At 48.7% G+C, this 22,420-nt stretch overlaps 2 protein-coding genes and 1 non-coding gene across 5 annotated transcripts in view; 1 reads left to right on the plus strand and 2 right to left on the minus strand.

The window, feature by feature from the left end:
• Nucleotides 1-13,290, minus strand: part of CDC123 (cell division cycle 123) — an 84,009-nt gene extending 70,719 nt beyond the window's left edge. For 2 of the 3 annotated variants that reach the window (XM_070428423.1, XM_070428418.1), the window contains exon 1: nt 12,986-13,286. In XM_070428423.1, coding sequence (XP_070284524.1) covers nt 12,986-13,059 — 74 coding nt within the window. In that variant the 5' untranslated portion in view covers nt 13,060-13,286. Of the gene's footprint in view, nt 1-12,985 lie in introns of all 3 variants that reach the window. The other variant, XM_070428428.1, reaches the window with a different exon arrangement.
• On the minus strand, nt 10,982-11,088 carry LOC138999714 (U6 spliceosomal RNA). The gene has a single exon (XR_011469434.1). It is a non-coding gene; the product is annotated as a U6 spliceosomal RNA (small nuclear RNA).
• Nucleotides 13,291-13,422: 132 nt separating the features above from the next.
• NUDT5 (nudix hydrolase 5) overlaps nt 13,423-22,420 on the plus strand; it is a 51,314-nt gene continuing 42,316 nt past the window's right edge. Inside the window, exon 1 of the mRNA XM_070428435.1 lies at nt 13,423-13,538. The gene's annotated coding sequence lies outside the window, so the exon portion shown is untranslated. The remainder of the gene's footprint in view (nt 13,539-22,420) is intronic.

Here is a 22,420-nt window from a genome sequence, read left to right on the forward strand (position 1 = left end):
GAGCACTTGGACCAAAGGGTTGCAGGTTGGACTCCCAATCAAGGGCATGTACCTTGGTTGCAGGTTCAATCCCAGGCCCTGGTCGGGTCGAGAGTGGAATGCAACCAATCGCTGTGTCTCTTCCCCTTCCTCCTCCCTTCCATTCCCTCTAAAAATCAATGGAAAAAATGTCCTCACTCCTTGGGTGAGGATTAAAAAGTAAGCAAACAAATAAATAAATAAGCAATCCTATATAATCCTATATAATAAAAGTCTAATATGCTAAGTGTCCGGTTGACCGGTCAGCTGTTCAACCAATCACAGCATAATATGTTAATGACTAGTAGCCCGGTGCACGAAATTCGTGCACTGGGGTGGGGGGGGGTGGGGAAGGGGCCCCTCGGTCTGGCCTTCACCCTCTCCAATATGAGACCCCTCAGGGAATGTCCAACTACCTGTTTGTGCCCACACTTTTAACAGATAACAGCTCCATTGTTGTTTCTTTCTCATGCTTAAAACCATTGGAATTAGTAGGTATTCAAAGTGTGTATACATTTTGGGGGGACACCCTGTATATCTGTAGTCAGCAGTGAAAGAAACCAATAGCAGATTTGGAACCCCCAGACAGGGAACCTGACTCACTCCCCACATGTCTCCCCACTTCACTTTCCACCTTCGTGGGCAGCAGGAGAATCAACGTTTTCTCTCATTAATTCAGAGAAGCACATCCTGTCACCCGCTGCCTGGCAGGAGTGCGCTAGGCCCCAAGCAAGCGAGGCTCAGTCAGGGCAGCCTTCGCTCATGGGTGCTGGCACCCAAAGTGCACATTCCTTCTCTACAGTCGCCCCGACTATCCCACTGTTTCACTGAGAGGACGGAATTCCTCTCCGCCATTGAGTTCTTGATCTTGAACACTGACAGAAGGCACCTCAGCCGAGGGCCGCCCGCGCCCACCAGGTGTGTCTGTCTGCACCTGCTCCTGCCTTAACCCCCCAGAGGTGATCTCGTAGCTGCACTGGACTCCGTGGGAACAGGGCATCACCACTCCGCCCTCTCACTGTCATCTCACAGGCGCCCACTCTCAGCACCCAGAACACCCAGACACTCTCCAAAGGACGTGAGCGCATCAGAGGGGATGTGTGCACATCCTGTGGGGGTGTTAGGCATGCTGCGTTGATGGAAGTGTGGTGGAGAGGCGGGGAGGACTTGTGCACACCTTGGTTTGCAACTGTTGCAGGAGCGGGAGGGTGACAGTGTGCTGGGGGATGTTCGCACGCCAGGGGGGATGTGCACACCGGAGGCCTCTGGCTTTGCAGATCCGCAAACCCCCGTGGTGCGGCCAGGAGGACGTCAGTCTGGCCCACCACGGTGGCTGTCCCTGCGATCCTGCACCTTCTGGGCCAGGAGTCGGATCTTGCGCAGCCACTCCTGGGCGCTGATGGCCTGCAGGCTCTACTTCAGCTCAGCCTGCAGGCTCAGCTTGGCGCTCTCACAGCTGTCACCACTGCCATGTGGGGAGTACAGGCCGCCCTCTGCCGGCCTGCCTCCCCTGTCCAGAGGCTCTCTGCGCTGCTCACCTGCCCAGAGTGACTGGGGCTGGGCAGAAGCCAGGCATCCTGCCCTGCCCAACCCCGGCCCATCCGCCCCTGTGCGAGCTGCCGCCCCGCCGGGAAGGGTCACAGATCTGTGTCTTGGTCCTGTGGACAGCCTCAAGCACTGCCCCCCGCCCGGCAGGGTCACAGATCTGTGTCTTGGTCCCGTGGACAGCCTCAAGCACTGCCTCCCACCCGGCAGGGTCACAGATCTGTGTCTTGGTCCCATGGACAGCCTCAAGCACTGCCCCCCGCCTGGCAGGGTCACAGATCCGGGTCCCGGGACCATGGACAGCCTCAAGTGCTCCCCGCCGCCCGCCAGGTCATGGATCCGGGTCCCGGACCGCGGACAGCCTTGCCCGCTGCCGCCCGCCTTCAGTATGCAAATTAGCCGCCATCTTGTTGCTTCAGGGTGGGGGTCCCCACTGGGGTGCCTGGCCAGTCTGGGTGAGGGGATGATGGCTGTTTGCAGCTGGTCACACCCCCTTCAGGGTGGGGGTCCCCACTGGGGTGCCTGGCCAGTCTGGGTGAGGGGACGATGGCTGTTTGCAGCTGGTCACACCCCCTTCAGGGTGGGGGTCCCCACTGGGGTGCCTGGCAAGTCTGGGTGAGGGGATGATGGCTGTTTTCAGGCTGGCGGGCAACTGAGGCTCCCAACCTCTCCTTTTTTTCTTATTCTGGGACTTATTTACCTTCTATGGCTGTCACTGGAGCTGAGAGCCGGTTTTAGCTCTGAGGCTCGGCTCCAGCTATGAGACCTCCGCGGCTGAAAGCAGGGATCTGGGTTTGTTTGGGTTCTATACTTGTAACACTGTTGCGATCCTGCTGGCTGAAAGCAGGTTTCTGGGGAATGTTTACCTTCTATATTTGCAACAACGTTTCTTAGAGTTGCAGCTCAGAGGCCGGCAGTAGCAGGCGGGGAACCTTGGCTTCCTCCGTCACTGGAGCAAGCAAGCCTCCTGTTCGGTTCAGGTGCCTGGCTGCCGGCCGCCATCTTGGTTGGCAGTTAATTTGCATATCTCCCTGATTAGCCAATGGGAAGCATTCGGGGCCACAGTCAATTTGCATCTTTCTCTTTTATTAGATAGGACTAGAGGCCCGGTGCACAAAAATTTGTGCACTGGTGGGGGGTGGGGGAGTCCCCCAGCCCGGCCTGTGCCCTCTCGCAGTCTGGGACCCCTCAGGAGATAACGACTTGCTGGTTTATGTCTGCTCCCGGGTGGCAGAGGGCAGGCCCAATCCCTAGGTGTAGCCCCTGGTCAGGCTCAGAGGAGGGCTGATTGGGGGGTTGGGGCACCGCCCCCTGTCACACTCAAGGCAGGGTGGATGGGGAGGTTGCGGCGCCACCCCCGTCACGCACAGAGCAGGGCCCATCAGGGGGTTGGGGCGCTGCCTCGTCACTCACAGAGCAGGGCCCATTAGGGGGTTGGGGCTCGGTACCCTGTCACACACAGAGCAGGGCCCATCCGGGGTTTGGGGAGCTCCCCCCTGTAATGCACAGAGCAGGGTCAATCAGGGGTTTGGGGAGCTCCCCCCTGTCACTCACAGAGCAGGGCCGATCAGGGGGTTGAGGAGCTGCCCCCTGTCACACACAGAGCAGGGCTGATCAGGGGGTTGGGGCGCTGCCACTGTCACACTCAGGGCAGGGCCGATGGGGAGGTTATGGATCTACCCCGTCTCACATAGAGCAGGGCCTGTGGGGGGTGTTGGGGCGCCGCCCTCTATCACCCACAGAGCAGGGCCGATCAGGGGGTTGGGGTGCTGCCCCCTGTCACACACAGAGCCCCAGGGCAATCAGGGGGTTTCAGCGCTGCCCCCTGTCACGCTGATCCCGGTGCCGGGAGGCCTCGAGGCTCTGCTGATCCCGCCCGGCAGGGTCACAGATCCGGGTCCCAGACCGCAGACAGCCTCGCCTGCTGCCGCCTGCCTTCAGTATGCAAATTAGCCGCCATCTTGTTGCTTCAGGGTGGGGGTCCCCACTGGGGTGCCTGGCCAGCCTGGGTGAGGGGATGATGGCTGTTTGCAGCTGGTCACACACCCTTCAGGGTGGGGGTCCCCACTGGGGTGCCTGGCCAGTCTGGGTGAGGGCTGAGGGCTGTTTTCAGGCTGGCGGGCGACTGAAGCTCCAAACCTCTCCTTTTTTTCTTTTCTTTTTATTCTGGCATTTATTTACCTTCTATGGCTGTCACTGGAGCTGAGAGCCGGCTTTCTCTCTGAGGCTTGGCGGAAAGCAGGTTTCTGGCCTTTGTTTTCTGTATTTGAAACAATGTTTCGACTCCAGCTCTGAGATCCCGGCTGACTGACAGGAGGTTTCTGGAATTTTGTTTATTTTCTATAAATGTTACAATGTTTCCAACTGAAGCTCAGAGGCCGGCGGGGAAGGTTGGAGTTCTCTGTCACTGAAGGAAGCAAGCCTCCCTGTTCACATCAGCTGCCTGGCTGCCGGCCGCCATCTTGGCTGACAGTTAATTTGCATATCTCCCTGATTAGCCAATGGGAAGGGTAGCAGTCGTACACCAATTACCATGTTTCTCTTTTATTAGTGTAGACTAGAGGCCCGGTGCACAAAAATTTGTGCACTCGGGGCCGGGGGGGTGGGGTCCCCAAGCCCGGCCTGTGCCCTCTCACAGTCTGGGACCCCTCGGGAGATAACGACCTGCTGGCTTAGGCCTGCTCCCGGGTGGCAGAGGGCAGGCCCAATCCCTAAGTGCAGCCCCTGGTCAGGCTCAGAGCAGGGCCGATTGGGGAGTTGGGGCGCCGCCCCATCATGCACAGAGCAGGGCGGATCGGGAGGTTGCAATGCCACCCTCAGTCACGCTCAGGGTAGGGCCGATTGGGGGGTTGGGGCACTGCCCCATGTCACACTCAAGGCAGGGTCGATGGGGAGGTTGCGGCGCCACCCCCTGTCATGCACAGAGCAGGGCCCATCAGGGGTGTTGGGGCTCCGTACCCTGTCACGCACAGAGCAGGGCTGATCGGGGGTTGAGGAGCTCCCCGCTGTCATTCACAGAGTAGGGCTGATAGGGGAGTTGGGGCACCGCCCCCTCTCACACACAGAGCAGGGCGGATCAGGGGGTTGGGGCGCTGCACCGTCACACTCAGGGCAGGGCCAATGGGGAGGTTATGGCTCTACCCTGTCACACACAGAGCAAGGCCCGTGGAGGGGGGTTGGGGCGCCACCCTCTATCACCCACAGAGCAGGGCCGGGGGGGGGGGGGGGTTTGGGCCGCCGCCACTGTCACATTCAGGGCAGGGCCGATCAGGGGGTTGGTGCGCTCCCCCCTGTCAAACACAGAGCTGCAGGGTGATCAGGGGATTGGGGAGCTCCCCCCTATCAGGCACAGAGCAGGGCTGGTCAGGGGGTTGGGGCGCCTTCCCCTGTCACGAACAGAGCAGGGCCGATAGGGAGGTTGTGGCCCCGCCCCCTGTCACACACAGAGCCGCAGGGCGATCAGGGGGTTTGGGCGCTGCCCCCTGTCACGCTGATCCCGGTGCTGGGAGGCATATTACCCTTTTACTATATAGGATAGAGGCCTGGTGCACGTGTGGGGGCCGGCTGGTTTGCCCTGAAGGGTGTCCTGGATCAGGGTGGGGGTCCCCACTGGGGTGCCTGGCCAGGCTGGCTGAGGGGCTGAGGGCTGTTTTCCGGAAGCGAGTGACTGAAGCTTCCAACCGCTCCTTGTTTTCTTTTTTTTTTTTTTATTCTGGGCCAGCTTTAGCTCTGAGGCCTCGCAGCTGAAAACATCGATACAATGTTGCTAAAGCCCGGCTGACTGAAAGCCGGTTTCTGGGCTTTTGTTTAGCTTCTTATTTGCAACATAGTATATAGTTGCTTAGAGTTGCAACTGAGAGGCCGGAAAGTGAGGCGGGGAACGTTGGAGTCCGTAGTCACTGAAGCAAGCGAGCCTCATGTTTGCTTCCAGCTGCCTGGCTGCCGGCCGCCATCTTGGCTGACAGTTAATTTGCATATACTCACTGATTAGCCAATGGGAAGGGTAGTGGTCGTACGCCAATTACCATGTTTCTCTTTTATTAGTGTAGATATGCTAAGGCTGCTCAACCACTTGCTATGATATGCACTGACCACCAGGGGGCAGACAGTCGACTGGTCGACCAGTCGCTATTATGTGCACTGGCCACCAGAGGGCAGACACGCTCAGACTGGTAGGTTAGCTTGCTGCTGGGGTCCGGCTGATCAGGACTGAACAAGATGGGCCGGACATGCCCTGGAGCCCTCCCACAGGCCCTCCCTGGCTGGCCAACCTCCTGCATCCCTCCCTGGCCTCAATCGTTCACCAGTGGGGTCCCTCGGCCTGGCCTGCACCCTCTGACAATCCAGGACCCCTCGGGGATGTCAGAGAGCAGGTTTTGACCTGATCCCGCAGGCCAGGCCGAGGGACCCCACTGGTGCACGAATTCGTGCACTGGGCCTCTAGTACAAGAATAAACTGTGTTTTATATACTCATAACTGTAAACCTACTTTTACCCACCCCTATATGTCAACTATCTAAATAAGCCTTCCCAGGTATTTAACTCTTATGAAGCCAGCAAATTAACCTGTAAGTATAGTGAATCTAAGGTTCTTGAAAACATTCTGATATTATTTAAAAACTTAACTATTTTTCTCATATAGTTTAACATATCACCATTGTAAACCAATTACACAATTTAAATTGGAACCACAAGGCTAACCTGTTTTATATATACTAGAGGTCCAAGCGCACGATTAAATCGTGCACGGTTAGGGTTCCTAGGCCTAGCTGCAATCAGGGCCGTGTCCAACGCCCAGCATCGCTCCTCTACCCCCGTGGCCCCTGCCCTGTGAACCTCCACGCCGCGAGGCTCCTTGGCCTCAGCCATCCACGCCCCGCGACGCTCCTCCACCTCAACAGCCCCGCGAAGCTCCATGCTAACAGCCCCCACCCCGCGAGGCTCCTCGGCCTCAGCCGTCCACGCCCCGCGATGCTCTTCCACCTCAACAGCCCCGCGAAGCTCCAGGCTTACAGCCCCCACCCCGCCTCCACCACCCCACGACGCTCCACGCTTGCTGCTCCTGCCCCGAGATGCTCCTCTGCCTCAGCCACTCCACGAAGCTGCACACTCACAGCCCCCGACCCGCTCCTCCACCTCACCTCCACTGCTCCGCGACACTCCACACTCACCGCCCCTGCCCCGCAATGCTCCTCCGCCTCAGCCACTCCACGAAGCTGCACACTCACATCCCCCGACCCGCTCCTCCACCTCACCTCCACTGCCCCGCGACACTCCACACTCACATCCCCCCACCCCCCGCCCCGCGATGCTCCTCCGCCTCAGCCACCCCAGGAAGCTCCACGCTAACAGCCCCCGCCCCGCAAGGCTCCTCGGCCTCAGCCACCCTGTGAAGCTCCGTGCTCACAGCCCCTGCCCTGTGAGGCTCCACAGCCTCTGAGGCCCTGCCCCGCCACACCGTGAGAGCCAGACTGGTCCTTTGGTCATTTGGGCCCACAGTTCCCTCTTCTGCCGCCGCACCACAGGCAGCCGGGGGCCCACAGCTCCCGCTCCCTCAGCTCCCTAGCCTGGTGTTCAGTCGTCCATCTGGTCATTTAGGTCATGATGGACCCTGGCTCTTTATATATTAGGACTAGAGGTCCAGTACATGAAAATTCGTGCACTCAGGGGGGGGTCCCTCAGCCCGGCCTGCACCCTCTCATAATCCGGGACCCCTCGGGTAGGGTCGCTAGGCCTGGCTTGAGATCAGGACCTAGCAGGACTTTCCTTCCCCCAGCTGCAGGCAGCTGGCCCCACCCCCGCCACTGCCACTGCTTGCCATCTGTGCAGTGCTGCCCCCCCTCCCCTGCCACCGGTGGCCTCCCTCTGCAGGCGACAGTCTGGGGTGCGATGGCTTGGCTGGCCTGGACCTCCCTCCTTCTTTGCTGGGGGGCGGGGGCCAGCCCTGCAAGGGGCCATCTGCCTACCTGATCACCGGTAACCACTCTTCCTGCCTGCCTGATTGCCCCTAACCACTTGCTTGGGGGCGGGGCCAGACCTGTGAGGGGCCATGGTGGTCTGGTCTCTGGTCGTTCCGGTTGTGATGCCTGGACTTTTATTAGTATAGAATAGAGGCCCGGTGTACGAATTCGTGCACCAGTGAGGTCCCTTGGACTGGCCAGCAATCGGGGCTGATGGGAGTGGGAGGAGGAACTGTGGGAGGTTGGCCAGCCGCAGAAAGTTGGCTGTGGGAGTGCACTGACCACCAGGGGGAAGCTCCTGCGTTGAGCATTTGCCCTCAGGTGGTCAGTGCACGTCATAGCTACCAGCTGGTCATACAGTCATAACAGTCGCTTAGGCTTTTATATATATACTAGAGGCCCGGTGCACAAAAATTTGTGCACTCGGGGGGGGGGGGTCCCCCAGCCAGGCCTGTGCCCTCTCACAGTCTGGGACCCCTCGGGAGATAACGACCTGCTGGCTTAGGCCTGCTTCCGGGTGGCAGATGGCAGGCCCAATCCCTAGGTACAGCCCCTGGTCATGCTCAGAGCAGGGCTGATTGGGGAGTTGGGGTGCCGCCCCGTCATGCACAGAGCAGGGCGGATTGGGAGGTTGCGATGCCACCCTCAGTCACGCTCGGGGTAGGGCCGATTGGGGGGTTGGGGCACCGCCCCCTGTCACACTCAAGGCAGGGTCGATGGGGAGGTTGTGGCGCCACCCCCTGTCACGCACAGAGCAGGGCCCATCAGGGGTGTTGGGGCTCCATACCCTGTCATGCACAGAGCAGGGCCGATCAGGGGGTTGAGGAGCTCCCCGCTGTCACTCACAGAGTAGGGCCGATAGGGGAGTTGGGGCACTGCCCCCTGTCACACACAGAGCAGGGCCAATGGGGAGGTTATGGCTCCACCCTGTCACACACAGAGCAAGGCTCGTGGATGGGGGTTGGGGCACCACCCTCTATCACCCACAGAGCAGGGCCGATCAGGGGGTTGGGGCGCCACCACTGTCACACTCAGGGCAGGGCCAATGGAGAGGTTATGGCTCTACCCTGTCACACACAGAGCAGGGCCCGTGAGGGTGGGGGGGGGGGGGGGGCTCCGCACCCTGTCACACACAGAGCAGGGCTGATCAGGGGATTGGGGAGCTCCCCCCTATCAGGCACAGAGCAGGGCAGATAGGGAGGTTGTGGCCCCGCCCCCTGTAACACACAGAGCCGCAGGGCAATCAGGGGGTTTGGGCGCTGCCTCCTGTCACACTGATCCCGGTGCCAGGAGCCTCGCTGCTCTGCTGATCCTGGTGCTGGGAGGCATATTACCCTTTTACTATATAGGATAGAGGCCTGGTGCACGGGTGGGAGCCGGCTGGTTTGCCCTGAAGGGTGTCCTGGATCAGGGTGGGGGTCCCCACTGGGGTGCCTGGCCAGGCTGGGTGAGGGGCTGAGGGCTGTTTTCCGGAAGCGAGTGACTGAAGCTTCCAACTGCTCCTTGTTTTCTTTTTTTTTTTAATTCTGGGCCAGCTTTAGCTCTGAGGCCTCGCTGCTGAAAACATCGATACAAAGTTTCGGTCTGCCTGGCTTTCAGTCCAGCTGGTTTCTGGTGTTTTGTTTATCTTCTTATTTGCAACATAGTATATAGTTGCTTAGAGTTGTAGCTCAGAGGCAAGTGAGGAGGGGAACGTTGGAGTCTGCAGCAAGCAAACCTCATATTCGCTTCCAGCTGCCTGTCTGCCGGCCGCCATCTTGGCTGACAGTTAATTTGCATATACTCACTGATTAGCCAATGAAAAGGGTAGCGGTTGTACGCTAATTACCATGTTTCTCTTTTATTAGTGTAGACTAGAGGCCCAGTGCACAAAATTCATGCAAGGGGCTCTGCCCTCGCAGCCCTGGCTGCCCCAGCCAGTCCTCGAAGCCCCGGCCGGCCCTCGCAGCCCCAGCTGCCTTGGCTGGCCCTCGTAGCCCCAGCTTCGTCCAGGAGGTCATCCGGAAGGACATCCAGAAGGTCGTTCGGCTGTCCAGTCTAATTAGCATATTAGCTCTCTATTATATAGGGTAGGTGCTAATTATCCACAAAATGGCAAAATTTTAAAGATATTAAATAAACTTAGAAAAAAAGATAAAATTCTTAAGTTTGAATTATTTCATCACCTCTGTTTAATTCTAGTTCTTCCTAGGGTTAAAGACACCCACTAAAGTAACAATGTCATCCCAAGAGAATTAGAGACCACCTTTCCAAGAGAATATGAAGTTTATCTTATCAGGGGCCTGAGACAGAAATGTTGGCAGGAATGCCAGCTCCTAGACATCTAGGGTGATTTTCCTGACCACAGTGAGAGCAGACAGAGTCCTCTTTTATGTCAATAAAGTCTCTCAGTCCCCAAATCCATGATTTCAGAGTCCATGTCATTTGTTTTTTAGTACACTAATTCTCAAGTCTGATTTGAATATGGGCTTTCCCTCCAAGTTTTATCATCCCTTGATTAGATTCAAAACATCTATTTACTGTTTGATTCTATTATAAATTATTTGCATATTCTTCCTATTTGGAGGGTCTACAACTCTTACCTCTATTAGATGATATCAAGTTGGATTCTAGTTCTCATGAGTCACTGAGTTCTGCAGTCATTTCTAAACTCATCCTTATGATTTATCTTGCATTATATCATATAAGTCAAGGAGGATACCAAGGTGATTCCATTAAGAATGCAAAGCCTGCCCTAGCCAGTGTGACTCATTTGGTTGGAGTTCCGTGCACCAAAGGGCTGCGGGTTCAATTACCGATCAGGGCACATACCCAGGTTGTGGGTTTGATCCCTGGTAGGGGCACATATGGAAGGAAACAGATCTATGTTTCTCTCTCACATCAATGTTTCTCTTTCTCCCTTCCCTTCTTCTCTCTCTAAAGTCAATAAAAATAAAAAATTAAAAAATAAAAAGAATGCAAAGCCTATGAGGGAGAAAGATATAAAAGGAAAAAAATCACAGTACAATATGGTAAATGCCGGGCCAAGATGTACCAAATGCTATCAAAACTCAGAGGAAAAAGGAATCATGCCTGAAAGACTGAAACCATAGAACAAGTCATTGCCAAGCACGCTTTACACATAAGGCTGTCAGAGAAGAGCTTAAATTGGTCATTGAAATATATTATGCAGGCAAGAATCCAATGGGCTTAACTGGCAGATGTAAAAGACTTAAATGACAAAATACCTACACCACCAGGCTGATAGAGTTATATATATACAGACAAGTTACTCTAATTAAATTTTAGAGGTAGAAGGGGCCTTTATAAGATTACTATAACTTTCATGTTTGAAGGAAGAAAGAAAGGTAAAGTGGATGGCCCGAAGTCCTCTAGCTAATTGTTCATAAGCCTGAGTCAAAGTTCTAGAACTTACCAAAAAATGTACTTCTATTCTTTCTTTTTTTTTTTTTTTTTCAAAAAATATGGAACGCTTCACGAATTTGCGTGTCATCCTTGTGCAGGAGCCATGCTAATCTTCTCTGTATCGTTCCAATTTTAGTATATGTGCAGCCGAAGCGAGCACTGTACTTCCATTCTTAAGTGCATAATAACCCCTGACCCTAAATAATAATGCTGAGTAAAAAAACAGAATATAATATAGTCTCTCAGCATTAAAGCTGACAATGGCAATGGCAAAGCCAACAATTCCACCCAACTGGCCTGAGTTGTGGAGGGGTATCCTGCCAATATTAGGTTCAGTGATCTCACCACATGAGGGACTACACTGAAGAGTTTAAAGAGAGTAAAGGATGGTTTCAGGAAGCACAGTTTAGTTTTTGACTGTTCAGAAAATCCCACCTCTTGGTTTACTTCTCACTCTCGGCTTCATGTGAATGTTGCACATTTTAAGTAAACTAAAATTACTTTGCTTCAATTGAGCTTTGATTAAATAAAAAATCCAAAATGTAACAACATGCAGCAAATTTGGTTACTATATGCCAGAAACAGTGGCAAGCATCCTAAATGCTTTATCTCATTTAATTCCCATGATAAGGCTGTTACTGTCTCAATTTCCCAGATAGGACTTAGATTACACACTTTGCTCAAGATGTTGGTGGAACCAAAATTCAAAGCCAGGCAGATGGCCCTGACTCCAGAGTCCAATTCTTAACCATTATATTTTACTGCTGAAGGCAAAGAAAACGTACACCAGAGGTTGCAAAAGAACTGCACAGAAAGTAAATGCCCGTTTTAAGCGAACTCAGTGTGAAATGTCTGACAAGTTCACAAACATACCTTATATCGTAGCGACCCAAAACAAATAACTCTATCATTACCTCAGACCCACAGCCTATTTCAATTATGCAAGGTAATGAAAGATTGGCAAATCATATAGAAAAATTACTTCTAGGATAGGAGGTAATGTCCACTGCTGCTATTGAAGCTCTTCCTTTTGTTTCGGTGTGACTTTGACCTTCTTCAAATGCAAAGGTCATCCTCCTCTGAGCTACTCTAACCTCCATTACACCATGAGTAATTGGAAGCTGATTCTATGTATGAATAAGAGGATGGAAAAGAATTGTCTTGAATAATCTCTTTATGCTCTTTCAATCCCTCAGGATTTCAAAACAGTTTCCCCTCTCTGCATTCACACTCTCTGCACTAAGAGGACAGAATGAAAAGCAAGGGACAGTAGATATCTAAATAACTGGAAACTAGGCCTAACTGAGGACCGGGCAAAGAACAGAAAATGTATCCATGGACATGCAGTTCTTTGCTCTATGCCTCTTAGTGAATGAAAACCTACCCTTGCATCTTGCTCCAGATGGTATGATTGCTTTTGAACATTTGGGGATATTCTCCTAGCTGTCTTGCCTACAATACTTGAATTTCCTGGGTGAAGGATGAAACAGTTAATCCTATGCTTGCCCTGCAAAATAGGGATGGATTCCTTGATTGTAGGGTGGAGAACTAGAAAACAAATATTGTTCCACAGCTTTTCCAGATAGCTTCCTCTTGCGGTACAAGCATTCCTAAGAATATGTAACTATACTAACGCTTTCCATCTACACTGTCACATTGGAGCTTCACAATATAATTGGGTTAGTCAGTGGCAACGCCGGGACTACCCAGTTCTCCTGATCTCCTCCCCTCTCTGGTAATTCTAAATACAATGACGGTGAACTCACAAGCCTAAACTGGCTTAACCCACTACTCACCAGCCTCTGACCTTCTCTGAGCCATGACATAACCTTCTGGCACACTCTCTGACCCGCAACAGAACGCACAGCAAATATGGATCGACTTCATTAATCTCCCCACCTGAAATATCACTAGGAAGTCGAAATCTCGGCTTTGGCGCTCCCATCCCACAAAGGCCTGCATTTTTTACTTAGGCATTTCTTTATGGATATAGAATTTGCCCCAAATGTCGCAGTTTCCTTTTGCCATGGTCCCGGAGTAGGCCCCTCCTGAGTTACCTCTTGATGGTGATATTTCGGAAGAGCGGGTACCACGCGGAGAACTGACAGTGCAGCACCTGCTCCTTCTTCATCCTCCAGCCGCCGCCGCCGCCGCCGCTGCCTCTGCGTCCAGCACCTCCCGGAACCTACTTCTCCAGTCCCGGAAGTGCCCGCCGAGCTATTTTGGCTCAAGAACGCTTCCGGTCCCTACAGCAAGGAGGAAGTGGCAGGGAAGGGAGCAGAGGGGGAGAATTGTGGGGCGTACTTTCAGAGCGCGCTTGCACACGCACACAAACACCCGAGTCCGCTCCCCGAGAGGCGTCCCGGAAGAGTTAGGAGACTTTCAGAAGTGCCCGCCCGCTTCCCTCCTAGAGGCGCACTGCCCCGGAAGGTAATCGGCTAAGGCTCCGTCCCGGCGGGGGTTGGACGGGTGCCGGCAGGGCGCGCATGCGTATCCTCATAACTGCGAGCGCGGCTACGTCTCATGCGGTGGCACCGGCTTCCCTGGAGACTGCAGCCTCGGACTCGTGCATCTTCTTTCGTCCCCTTCCCTTCACCCCCCCACCTTGGAGTAGGTAACTGGGCGCGGGCCAGTCACGTAATAGACCTGTGGGGGGAGAGGGCGGGCGCTCTCCTGGAGCGTGCGGGCAGCCACGCGCGCCTCTCCCGGCGCCGCTGCGGCTCGTGCACAGGCTCGCGTCCTGGGCATCGAGGGGCGGCGGCCGCAGAGGCGCGGAAAGGAGGGCCACGTTCCTAGGGGGATCCGCGGGCCGCAGTAGAAGAGCGTGGGCTGTCCGGAGTAGAGAAGTCAGGAATATCACAGTTAAATATTGATTTGCGTGCAGTGGTTGAAGCCTCTGCAGAGAGGAGGGGAGTGACCCCGCTTCTTTCGTGAGGGGAGTTAGGAGAGAGAAGGCAAGAACCCCATCTGTGCGGCCCTAGGGAGGGAGACTTGGGAGTATAAGAGGAGAGGTACGTTTGGAAAACAGAGGGAAGGAGAGAGGTTTCTCCTGTGAGCGTCGGGTTCATTTACAGCAGCCCCGCAAAAACAGCAGGAGAAGCCTGGTTCCGTCAGTGTCCGTGCCATGCCGGGATAATAGGACTGGCAGAATCCTGGTCCAACTTCCAGTGTCATTCCTTTGCCTCCTCCCTCCCCGTCACCCTATCATCTATTTTCCCTACTCCTTCCGGAACGGGGTATCCAGTAGCGCCCAGAAAATAGACTATGAAGGAAGTTCACTTTTGTTTCTTTTAAAGAACGAAAGAAATGACTAGCTGCTGAGAAACCTGGCCCTTGACTCGCCTTGGGCTTACCCCAGGCACCTGTGCCTAGAGACGCGCCTGTTAGAGGTCTCCTAAAAAACGTCACACCTGACTGCTCCATCTAAGCAGTTTTAAATTGGAAAAGGAAGAGCCGACTGCAGGCCTCTCTAAAAGGTATTCATTAGAGTAATTACTAGGTCCTCTGCCTGCCTGGAGTTGGAAATTATTCCGCTCGGGAATATGCATTTGTTTCATGTTTTGTTTTTCTCAAAAATGTTGCAGGCTCTTTTCCTTTAAAGATATAGTTTCAAAGCAGAGGTACATAGGTTATAATGTTGCAGTGTTTGTTAAGGGAGAGGGCAGCGGTAGTGGTTCATAAGTAATTCTGAGATCCACGATCATGCAGTCCTTTCTGTTTTGAAGGGGAAAAAGAAGCAATATTCCACATATGTTCGGAGAATGGAACCAGACCAATAGTAACCTCATGCCAGGTGGGGCAGTCACTCAAATATTGTTGGGATTAACCTAGGAATCAATAGGTTACAGCGAAGGAAATGTTAGCACTGGTGAATTTGGGTAAGGTATTTTCTCTTGAAAATAGGAATTAATAGATGTATAGGAGGAAGAAACCCAAAACATAGTCACTCTGGAAGGAGTAATACAGTAATAGCCCAGGAAACTTTAGTGTGGAGGTTTGTTCAGTGACTTTAGTATTACAACCGATTTAATATAACTTGTTACACATTTAACCAGCTTCAAATACATTGATACCCCAGTATTTTTAATGGTCAGCAAAATTCATTTTCACTATTTTTTAGCCACAGTGTTTGTCTTTACTTAGCCATAAAGTGTTTATATTCATTAAGTTTCTTCAATAAAACCTTTACAACAATGGAAATAGTTGCTTTTTCTCGTGCATGTCAAAAAAACATCTTTAGCCAAATGATTTGGTGTTATTGTGCAATTACAAATTAAATAATGGGGAAAAAAGACATTTTCTCTGAATCCATAACATGACTGATCCTTCTATGTTAATATTTCCAACTACCTGCTGGTTTTCTCCACTTGGAAATCTAGCCAAAATCTTAAACTTAGTGAGTCCAAATTTGAACAGTGCACCACCCCTTTCTTCTTCTGATATCCCAATGTCCTTTATGATCATCTTAGAATGAGCTTTGGAGACCCCTTCCGCAGAAACTGTTTTAGGAAAAGTAATAAAGGCTCATCTTCAAGGAAGTCAATCTTTTCTTTTGACGGCTACCACCCTAGACCTCTGCTATTCCAAAAGGTTCTTTCCTGTAACCCATTAAACTTCCCAAGGGTAATTAAGAGCCAGTTCACTTTTACTCAGCTTAACCTCCACCCCTGCCAAACACACACACACACACAAACTTTCAGTGCCTTTCCATCATTCCTGTACTTATTAAGTACAGGAAGTCTTCATTTATCTGAGGATAATCATCAGCAAAGAAAAGCTCACTTAAAGTGAATCTATTTGATGTCCAAAAATCTTACCATAAACTATACAAAATAAGGATTAATCAAAATACTACCTATAAAAAGCCCTAAATTTTAGTCTTATGATTATAACCAAAACTATCAAATAGAACTATACTAATTGAGTCTCTATTCATTATAATAACTTCTATGCAATTATCTGAAAGAATGTAGTGGCATCTTAGACATGTCCAAGCATTTGATAAACGTTTGAGTTTAACACACAATCGTAAAGTTACTTTTGCAAACACTGATCCTCTCCCAGTTAATTTCTTTCATAGTGTCTTGTTGATTTCTCTACCCAGTGACTAACTGCCTGGCCTTCATTTGTCAATCAGATGCTTTGCTTACGATTTGAGCTCCTATGTCTATTATTTGGCTGAAAATAAATGGTGTTCATAATATTTAACTTTCACCAGGGAGAGATTAGCCAACATATAATTTCATGTTGAGATTTTTGCTTCATTTTGCAACCTCAGCAAGTTGCAAATTGAGATTCAAGAATGGTAATAATTTGAATAAAACTAATGAGCCTGAGTCCAAATATCACAGCCTGGCTTTTGAGATTCTCAGTTTAACTTCTTGAGTCTTAACTTCCACTGTCGAACTGTTTTTACTAATAGTAAAATACTCAAGTTTGTTAAAAAGTAATCACTTATCTTCCTCCCTTCAGTGGAGAACTGTAAAGCTAACTCCAAGAGCAGCAACAAGAGTCTAGCCTGCCAGTTAGGATTTTACCAAAAAAATTCTGAGATGTTCTAAATTAAAATTACAGCTTCCACAGAGTGAGAGAAAGAGACAAAACAGCTGTGGAACAGCTCTCACAAAAGATTGCTCACATTCCTGTATATCTGTTGGAATTTAGAATTAATTTCCAGGTGGCTATTTCTGGATTATCTAAAAGGATTGCAGCCAGGTACTGCAGAAATCCAGGAGCCTCCACTTATTTGCACATGAACTTCCCAATCCTTAGGAGCCCACACTTCTTTTCAGACTCTTGCACATCCTGGAATTAGCCCCTCTTACCATTGTCCATTCTCTTTGTCTATAGCTACTAGTAATATAAATCCTTTCAGAATGGCTTAAATACCTTTTTTTCTCCTACCTGATCTATAAAAATGCTTGCAAAACCCCAGGGAGAAGACAGACATATTGTCTCTCTGACCTATCCATGCTGGGGTGGTTTAAATTCCATACCCCAAAAAGTCTTTTTTGTGTGTGTGTAAAATTGGTCTTATAAACCGTTTCTTTAAAAAAAAAAAAAAAAAAGGCTAAGCTGTGGCAGTTAAAAAATTTTAACAGGTTGTTGGATGCTTTATTTGCCTGCAAATTTGGGAGAACAGGGCAAGCATTCAGCCAAATCCAGCCGTTGGAAATGTGTTATCCATTATATGTGGGGTTTGTTTTGTTTTTTGTTGTTTTTGAGGGGTTAGGGAAGGAAAGCTTGAGAACCAGGGCTTGCCCCCAAATGATGTCTCTGCTTTGTTCATGGTGGTTCCTTTTCCTTGGAATGCTTTCCCTGCCTCTTGGTCTGCAAATCTCAATATCATCCTGCCTTTTAGTGGTAAGTAGCCTTTTAAAAGTCTACAATTTCCCCCACCTCCCAAGTGGATGTATTTGCCCTTCATTTAAAGTACCCTGCTATTGCATTATCTCTACAGCAGACATTTGCCCCTGTGGTTGTTTGCTAAACTGTTAAGATTCCCAAGGACAAAAATAGCAGTCAATTTGCGCTTAATATATACTCAAACATTTTCAACTGCCCATGCTCAAACTTTGAGGTTCCACTGTACAAGAATTCTAAATCCTGTAGCATTTTCCCTCACTACAGTTTTTGTGCCCTGAAAAAATCATAACATTTGACATACCATAGACCTTCACTATTCAAACCAAACAGTTAAAATGGCTTATGTGAATTAAAACAGTAAAGCATTGCCCAGCCAGTGTGGCTCAATGGTTGAGCATTGACCTATGAACTAGGAGGTCATAGTTTGATTCCCAGTCAGGGCACATGCCCGGGTTGTGGGCTTGATCCCCAGTGTGGGGTGTGCAGGAAGCAGTTGATCAATAATTCTCATTATTTTTTTTTTTTATAGTTCCTTAAATCCAAATACTTTTTTTTTTTTTATTGCTTAAAGCATTACAAAGGGTATTACATATGTGTCCTTTTTTCCCCCCCACCCTTGACAAGCCCCTGCCCTCCCTTACCCCCCAGTGTCTTATGTCCATTAGTTATGGTTATATGGATGCATACAAGTCCTTCGGTTGATCTCTTACTCCCCTCCCTCCTGTCCCCCAACCCTCCCTGGCCTTACCACTGAAGTCCGACAATCGGTTTGAGGCAGCTCTGCCACTGTATTTATTATTGTTCAAAAGTTTGTAATGGTCTTAATTATCCATGAAAGAATGAGATCATGTGGTATTTTTCCTTCATTGACTGGCTTGTTTCACTTAGCATAATGCTCTCCAGTTCCATCCATGCTGTTGCAAATGGTAAGAGTTCCTTCTTTTTAACAGCAGCATAGTATTCCATCGTGTAGATGTACCACAGTTTTCTAATCCATTCATCTACTGATGGGCACTTAGGCTGTTTCCAGATCTTAGCTATGGCGAATTGTGCTGCTATGAACATCTGGGTGCATATATCCTTTCTGATTGGTGTTTCTGGTTTCTTGGGATATATTCCTAGAAGTGGGATCACAGGGTCAAATGGGAGTTCCATTTCCAATTTTTTGAGGAACCTCCATACTGCCTTCCATAGTGGCTGCACCAGTCTGCATTCCCACCAGCAGTGCACAAGTGTTCCTTTTTCTCCACATCCTCTCCAGCACTTGTCGTTTGTGGATTTGTTGATGATGGCCATTCTGACAGGTGTGAGATGGTACCTCATTGTTGTTTTGATTTGCATCTCTCGGATGATTAGTGACTTTGAGCATGTTTTCATATGTCTCTTGGCTTTCTGAATGTCCTCTTTTGAAAGGTGTCTATTTAGATCCTTTGCCCATTTTTTGATTGGATTGTTTATCTTCTTTTTGTTAAGTTGTATGAGTTCCCTATAAATTTTGGAGATTAAGCCCTTATCAGATATGACGTTGGCAAATATGTTTTCCCACGAGGTGGGTTTTCTTGTTGTTTTGTTGATGGTTTCTTTTGCTGTGCAGAAGCTTTTTATTTTGATGTGGTCCCATTTGTTCATTTTCTCTTTAGTTTCAACTGCCCTAGGAGCTGTATCAGTGAAGAAATTGTTTTGGCATATGTCTGAGATTTTGTTGCCTTTGTATTCTTCTAGAATTTTTATGGTTTCCTGTCGTACATTTAGGTCCTTTATCCATTTTGAGTTTATTCTTGTGTATGGTGTAAGTTGGTGGTCTAGTTTCATTTTCTTGCATATGTCTGTCCAATTTTCCCAACACCATTTATTGAAGAGACTATCTTGGCTCCATTGTATGTTCATGCCTCCTTTGTCAAAAATTAATTGAGCATATTGGTTCGGGCTAATTTCTGGACTCTCTATTCTATTCCACTGATCTATATGTCTGTTCTTGTGCCAGTACCAGGCAGTTTTGAGAACAGTGGCTTTGTAATACAGCTTGATATCTGGCATTGAGATCCCACCTACTTTGTTCTTTCTCAGGATCGTTGCAGCTATTCGGGGTCTTTTTTTATTCCAGATGAATTTTTGGAGAGTTCGTTCTAGATCTTTGAAGAAGGCCATTGGTATTTTAATGGGAAGTGCATTGAATGTATAGATTGCTTTGGGTAGAATGGACATTTTAATGATGTTGATTCTACCAATCCAAGAACATGGTATGTTCTTCCATCTGTTTATGTCTTCCTCTATCTCTTTTTTCAACGTCCTGTAGTTTTCTGAGTAGAGGTCTTTAACCTCTTTAGTTAAGTTTATTCCTAGGTATCTTAATTTTTTTGGTGCGATGGTAAATGGGATTGTTTTTCTGATCTCCCTTTCTGAAAGTTCACTATTGGTGTATAGAAATGCCTCAGATTTCTTGGGGTTAATTTTGTATCCTGCTACATTGCCAAATTCATGTATTAAGTCTAGTAGCTTTTTGGTGGAGTCTCTAGGGTTTTGTATGTATAATATCATGTCACCTGCAAATAAGGACAGTTTTACTTCCTCTTTTCCAATTTGGATGCCTTTTATTTCTTCTTCTTGCCTAATTGCAATGGCTAATACTTCCAGTACTATGTTGAACAGGAGTGGTGAGAGTGGGCATCCCTGTCTTGTTCCTGTTCTTAGGGGAAATGGTGTTAGTTTTTGTCCATTGAGTATGATGTTGGCTGTGGGCCTGTCATATATGGCTTTTATTATGTTGAGGTATGATCCTTCTATTCCCACCTTTCTGAGAGTTTTTATCAAAAATGGGTGTTGGATTTTGTCGAATGCTTTTTCTGCATCAATTGATATGACCATGTGGTTTTTTTCTTTCAATTTGTTTATGTGATGTATCACATTTATTGATTTACGGATGTTGTACCATCCTTGCATCTCTGGGATAAATCCTACTTGGTCATGGTGTATGATCCTTCTGATGTACTGCTGGATCCGATTTGCTAAGATTTTGTTGAGGATTTTGGCATCTATGTTCATGAGGGATATTGGCCTGTAATTCTCTTTCATTGTGATGTCTTTACCTGGTTTTGGTATTAGGGTGATGCTGGCTTCATAGAATGAGCTTGGAAGCGTTCCTTCCTCTTGAATTTTTTGTAGTAGTCTGAGGAGGGTAGGTTTTAGTTCTTCCTTGAATGTTTGGTAGAACTCCCCTGTGAAGCCGTCTGGCCCTGGGCTTTTGTTTGCTGGAAGCTTTCTGATGACTGCTTCAATTTCTTCCATAGTTATTGGCCTATTGAGGTTTTTAGATTCTTCCTGATTGAGTTTTGGAATGTTGTATTTTTCTAGGAATTTGTCCATTTCCTCCAGGTTGTCTAGTTTGTTGGAGTAGAGTTGCCCGTAGTATTGTTTAACAATCATTTGTATTTCTGTGGGGTCTGTTGTTATTTCGCCTCTATCATTTCTGATTTGGTTTATTTGGGACCTCTCTCTTTGCTTCTTGGTGAGCCTGGCTAGGGGTTTGTCAATCTTGTTTATCCTTTCAAAGAACCAGCTCTCGGTTTCATTGATTTTCTGTATTGTTTTTTTGGTCTCTATTTCATTGATTTCTGCTCTAATCTTTATTATCTCCTTCCTTCTGCTCACTCTGGGGTTTTCTTGTTGCTCTCTTTCTAATTCTTTGAGTTGTAGAGTTAGATGATTGACTACCATTTTTTCTTGTTTTTTTGAGATAGGCCTGTAGAGCTATAAACTTTCCTCTCAGGACTGCTTTCATTGTGTCCCAGAGGTTTTGGATTGTTGTGTTTTCATTGTCATTAGTGTCCAGGATGTTTTTAATTTCTTCTTTGATGTCATCGGTAACCCAATCAATATTTAATAACATGCTATTCAGCTTCCAAGTGTTTGAGTATTTGGGGTTGTTTTTATTGTAGTTTATTTCTAACATTATGCCATCGTGGTCTGCGAAGAAGCTTTTTATGATTTCAATCTTCTTGAATTTGTGGAGACTTTGCTTGTGACCCAATATGTGGTCTATTTTTGAATATGTCCCATGAGCACCTGAGAGGAATGTATATTCCGCAGCTGTGGGGTGAAGTGTTCTGAAGATGTCAATTAAGTCCATCTGATCTAGTGAGTCATTTAGGATTGCTGTTTCTTTGCTGAGTTTTTGTCTAGCGGATTTATCCAGTGATGTCAGTGGTGTATTAAAGTCCCCTACTATGATTGTATTGTTGTCGATCTCTCCCCTGATATCTTCCAGAAGTTTTCTTATGTATGTGGGTGCTCCTGCATTGGGTGCATATATGTTTACCAGGGTTATATCTTCTTGTTGTATTGATCCCTTTAGTATTATGAAGTGGCCTTCCTTATCTCTGGTTATGGCCTTCACTTTGAGATGTATTTTGTCAGATATAAGTATTGCTACCCCAGCTTTCTTTTCCTTTCCATTTGCGTGAAAGATATTTTTCCATCCCTTCACTTTCAGTCTGTGTGAGTCCCTTCTAATGAGGTGGGTCTCTTGTAGACAGCAGATGTATGGGTCATGTTTTTTTATCCATTCAGCCACTCGATGTCTTTTGGTTGGAGCATTTAGTCCATTTACATTTAAAGTTATTATTGAAAGGTACTTGTTTGTAGCCATTTCTTTTTTTGTGTGTGTGTGGCTGTTTTCTTTCTGAGCTTGATATTTCTTCTTTTTACACCAGTCCCTTTAGCATTTCTTGCATGGCTGGCTTGGTGGTGATAAACTCCCTTAGCCCTTTTTTGTCTGTGAAGCTTCTTATTTCCCCTTCAATTTTGAATGATAGCCTTGCTGGATAGAGTATTCTTGGATTCAGTCCTTTGCTTTGCATCACTTTGTAGATTTCCGTCCATTCTTTTCTGGCCTGATGTGTTTCTGTTGAGAAATCATTTGATAATCTAATGGGAGATCCCTTGTATGTTACTTTCCGTCTCTCTCTTGCAGCCTGTAAGATTCTCTCTTTATCCTGAACATTTGCCATGGTAATTATGATGTGTCTTGGTGTGGGTCTTTTCGGGTTCACCTTGTTTGGGACTCTCTGGGCTTGTGTGACTTTTTTCTTCCCCACCTCAGGGAAGTTTTCTCATATTATTTCTTCGAA

The sequence above is a fragment of the Myotis yumanensis genome, unplaced genomic scaffold, assembly GCF_028538775.1.
Source record: "Myotis yumanensis isolate MYYU_CA2020_CCGP unplaced genomic scaffold, mMyoYum1.0.hap1 SCAF_1, whole genome shotgun sequence".
Lineage (NCBI taxonomy): Eukaryota > Metazoa > Chordata > Mammalia > Chiroptera > Vespertilionidae > Myotis > Myotis yumanensis.